At 37.1% G+C, this 4,729-nt stretch overlaps 1 protein-coding gene across 1 annotated transcript; it reads right to left on the bottom strand.

Moving 5' to 3' along the window:
- Nucleotides 1-303: 303 nt before the first annotated feature.
- On the bottom strand, nt 304-2,150 carry LOC111386166 (7-deoxyloganetic acid glucosyltransferase-like). The gene is made up of 2 exons (XM_023010620.1): nt 1,613-2,150; nt 304-1,518 (listed from the first exon to the last, which is right to left on the bottom strand). Exons 1-2 carry the CDS (start codon nt 2,130-2,132, stop codon nt 590-592), a joined length of 1,449 nt encoding a protein of 482 aa, XP_022866388.1. The 5' UTR covers nt 2,133-2,150; the 3' UTR covers nt 304-589.
- Nucleotides 2,151-4,729: the final 2,579 nt, after the last annotated feature.

Below are 4,729 nucleotides of genomic sequence, written 5' to 3'. Positions count from 1 at the left end.
AGTGTTTAAGTCAAATATTGTAGACTGATTTGATGGAAAAAATGAATTATTTTCCCAAATAATGTGCACCAAACGGGGCATAAATTCAAATAAAACATCCTTTCAAAATTCAAACCCAACATGCCCAAAACCGTCAGTTACATGCCGCTTCAGTGTATTATCAACTCACTGCCTTACCAAATGCGCACAGATACGACTCATCCACGCTAAGGCATTGATATAGGGCAAGACACCGCCTATGCCGAAGCCATCACAACAAATAGGGGGGGATAACACTATACTATTTAAATAATTTCAATACAATTTTGCTCATTGACAAAGATCGATAACATTTCTCATATGAAATGGACTAAACATGGAACCGAGATAAATTAGTTTTGGGTTGTGGCTGAAGCTTGAATCGACATAAGAGTAACGGGCCATTCATTAAACACTTGGAAGTCCATCAAAGCATAACAAAGAAAGAGATCAATCTTTTTCATAATCAAGAAAAATTTCAGGGAAACATTTGACAATCAACAGTCTCCGTCTAGCCAGTAACACACTCAAGAGAAGAAATGACTGAAGATGGAGTATGTAGTGACTAAAACTAACCCTGCAATGTTGAGAACGTCGTCGACTTGATTTCTTGGATCAGTTGGTCCAGATTTTTGTACGAACTCCCACCTTCACGCACACTTGCCTTTGCAATGTTGGCTAAGTGATCAGCCCTTTGCCAGAATTCGTCCTTCTTCAATTCCATAAGCTCCTTGATCATCCCTTCAACTGTCACTCTGTCGCATATATCTTTCATGTCCAAACCAAGCTTCCAAAACTCTCCCACATACCTACTATTCACTTGCTGGTCAACATTATATGGCCAGCATATCATGGGCTTCCCCTCCACTATACTTTCTAATGTTGAGTTCCATCCACTATGGGTCAAAAACCCTCCAATTGCAGGGTGGGCTAAGACCTCCTCTTGTGGAGCCCAACTCACGATATAGCCTCTCTCTTTTGTAGCTTGAGAGGAGTCCATGGAAATCTCAAATTCTTTTTCCAATCCAGCGATTGAACCCGGCCTTCGGACCCATAAAAATCTTGTTCCACTGTTCACCAAACCATACCAGATTTCCATGAGTTGTTCGTTGGTCATGACTGCTAGATTTCCAATGCTAACGAACAAAACAGATTTGAGGGGTTGCATATCAAGCCAGGGGATGCAACTCCTGTCTTCTTTCAGAATACTATTTGACGTGGTTCCCGTCCCGAGTCTAGTTTTCACGTGAGTGTGGAGCGGCCCTACAGCATAGAATTTTGGACAGACTTTGGACATTTCTGATAATATGGGAGCATCAAGTTCCTCAAATGTATTCAAAATCAGCCCTTGGGCCAAGGAAAGGTTCCTGTTCTCCTTTAGAACTGATTGTATATCGGGATCATTAAGGTCCTTGGTACGGTAAAAGCCAGGAAGATCCCGGCGCCTTAGAAAACCTTCCTTTCCTGGTGCATTAACAACAATCTTGTCCAAGTTATCCCCTGTGCCAAACCATCATAAACATAGTTATCCAACTTGGTTAGAAAGAAGTTAATTTTGGTTTTGACTTCCCTTGAAAGAGTAGGCACAACTCACCTTTGAAAGGAAACTCGTCAGCTTCAATGAGTTTGGGAAGGCAGAGATAAGTCCATAGACAACAAGGGCTAATAGTATCGAAATAAAGGAGCGGAACCCCAATCTGTTTAGCAATATCAACTGCAAAGCAGAATGCTCCATCGGCCACCATGCAAGTGATTGGGTTCTCAGAGTTGGGACCATAAGGACCAGAAGTTACCATTTCCCGAAATAGTGGCACACCCACAGCTTTCATAGAATCCAACATCTCGAAAAATTCATTGACTGTGCGGGGATTGTCTTCGGGAAGGCCATCCGGCACGGTTTCAAATCGAAAATTGGGATAGCGTTGAAAGTATGATTCAGTATTAGTGCAGCTTGATAAACAACGTTGGATGTGTTGTGAGTTTAGGAAAGTTACTTTCAGACCATTAATACAGAAGAGCTCTGCAAGTTTTAGCATACAGTTGACTGGCCCTTGAATTGGTAAGGGGAATATGAGTACATGAGGCGGCAATACCGATTCTCTTTCACTATCCATCTTGGGGAAGAGCTGAAGTATAAGCCCCAACTTCTCCCTTTTATTTATTTCTAAAGAGTAACATGGCGAGTTTTTTATTGTCTCGTGCATCAAATAATCGCTTATTATATTTATGTCACTTAAAAAGACTATCGTAGTGATCTACTGCGAATAACATTATCCATTCTTAAAGCTCAATTCTACTTTATTTTAATATTTAATACATAACTAGTTTGAATTATTTTTCCTATATCATACGAAAACTAAAGTCTTAAATTATAAATAAAATTGACCGACCATATGAGGAGTCAATAAATATTTAGCGTTGCCTAGTGAAGTGCAAACCTTTATGTTTTAAAATAGTGTTTGCCAGTCTGCACTATGGAATCTTTTCATAAAACATCGAAACTCACACACACAATTCATAAAACCTAACTTGGATACATTGAATACTTCCATTGTTATTTGCTTCTATGACGGATAATGGGCTAACTGCCATAATCCATATATTTTGTTTGCTCCTATGTTGTTTCATGAGACAGAAGGTTTGAATTTACATGACAAGACATTGGCATGCATGCAAAATGATGCCTCCGTGTCTTTGCAAGATACATATAATTCGAATCGTATCCATGGACAAAGAATAGTTACATTTAAGTAGATGTGCTACATGTACATAAAGTTTTGTTGAAAATTTATTTGTTGTTCAAAATGAAGACGAAGAAAAAAAGAAGGCGACAGCATGGTTGTTGACAATATATGACCGTTGGGTCGGATTTTGACCCTTTTTTATTTAAAATTGGTGGCTTTTCATCCTTATTTTACACCATTTCGTGAGAACTTGTCAAGACCTGTAAATAGGTGATCCAAAGTCAAGAAATAATATAGAATTCCATTGAAATTTATCCCCAAAATTATTCTTCCAAAATTGAGAGGAAATTATAACATAATTCATTTCTTTTCACTTGTTCATTGTGAAGATACACTTTTGCTTTTTGGTGTTCTTCTCTTCAAGGCTTGTTTGATCCTACAAACTATTTGCCGAAAATCCTTAAAAAGACATTGGAAAGGGGGCAAATAACGTTTGAGACAGTGAGATTAATTTCGTGTTCAAGCCTTCATTGATATACTTTTATAATTTTCTTTTCCATTGCCATTATTTTCTCAACAATCTCAAACATTATTTGATTACTATTATTGCAATGGAGACGGAATCTACACTTACTACTATCAAAATGATGAATCAAGACATGGTACGCTTGACAGATTCGATGGCGCAAATTTTACAAGATGACAAGACAAACTTAAATTTCTGTTAACGGTCTTGAAAATTTTCTACGTGCTTGATCCAAAACTGGAGCCCATTCCCGATGCAACTGACAAGGATACCGAAGAAATTCGCGTAGAAAGGAAGAAACGGGAAGATGACGAATTGATATGTCGTGGCCATATCCTAAATGCATTATCCGATCGCCTCTATGATCTCTACACTAACACTACATCGGCAAAAGAAATCTGGTATGCACTAAAAAGTAAATACAAAGCCGAGGAGGAAGGTATCAAAAAGTTCTTAATATCTAAGTATTTTGATTTCAAATTTTTGGATAATATACCATTATTGCCTCAAGTACATGAGTTACAAATAATTGTAAACAAATTGAAAGCGGTGAAAATCGAACTTCTCGAAACTTTCCGAGTGGGAGTAATTATTGGTAAACTTACCAGTTCTTGAAAAGGATATAGGAAGAAGATTCTTCACAATTTCGAAGATTTTTCTTTGGAAGATATACAAAAACATCTTCATATTGAGGAAGAATCAAGGACAAGAGATAAAATTGAAAATTCTTATGATGGCTCTTCAAAGGCTAATGCCGCGGACAATGTGGACAACTCCAACAAATTTAAAAAGAAAGGAAAATTTCTTGGTCCTAGAAAGGATCAAGGAAAGTTTAAAAACAAAGCCAAAGAACCTTGCTATGCTTGTGAAAAATTGGATCACTATGATAAGGATTGTAGACATAGGAAATAACAAAAGAAAGAAGGACAAGTGAACTCCATTGATGAGATTATTGCCACGGTGAGCGAAATTAATGCAATCCAAGGCAAAGTTCCGAGCTAGTGGTACGATACATGCGCTACAATCCATGTATGTTATGATAAGTCTCTCTTCAAAACTTATCATGACATTAAAGACAATCAAGAAATACAAATGGGAAATGAAGGAAGATCAAAAGTGATTGGCAAAGGAAATGTGGAACTCATTTTCTCTTCGGGAAAGAAAATCACTTTGACAAATGTCTTGCATGTACCGGAAATGAATAGAAACTTAGCAAGTGGTGTACTTTTGGGAAAACCTAGAATTAAATCTATTTTTTGAATCTGGAAAGCTTGTATTAATCCATAATGGCACTTTGTTGGAAATGGCTATTCCATCGAAGGAATGGTCAAACTATGTACTATTGATGATAACTCAAATAAAATTAAATTTTTTGCTTATGTTACTGATTCATTTGATTTATGGCATGGTAGATTAGCACATATAGGAGTTAATACTATGAACAGAATGATTAAATGTTGATTAATAAAATGTGATATTGACATCTTGGAAAAATGTGAAA

The sequence above is a fragment of the Olea europaea genome, unplaced genomic scaffold (assembly GCF_002742605.1).
Source record: "Olea europaea var. sylvestris unplaced genomic scaffold, O_europaea_v1 scaffold3441, whole genome shotgun sequence".
Classification (NCBI taxonomy): domain Eukaryota; kingdom Viridiplantae; phylum Streptophyta; class Magnoliopsida; order Lamiales; family Oleaceae; genus Olea; species Olea europaea.
The sequence above is the reverse complement of the archived record's forward strand: the minus strand, read 5'-3'. Positions and strand labels throughout refer to the sequence as shown.

What these genes read in the sequence shown, in the direction of transcription:
- LOC111386166 (XM_023010620.1), bottom strand. Translation starts at nt 2,132, where the DNA reads ATGGATAGTGAAAGAGAATCGGTATTGCCGCCTCATGTACTCATATTC. An exon ending in TGACGAGTTTCCTTTCAAAG is followed by an intron (nt 1,519 to 1,612) that starts GTGAGTTGTGCC and finishes GGTTTGGCACAG; the next exon opens with GGGATAACTTGGACAAGATT.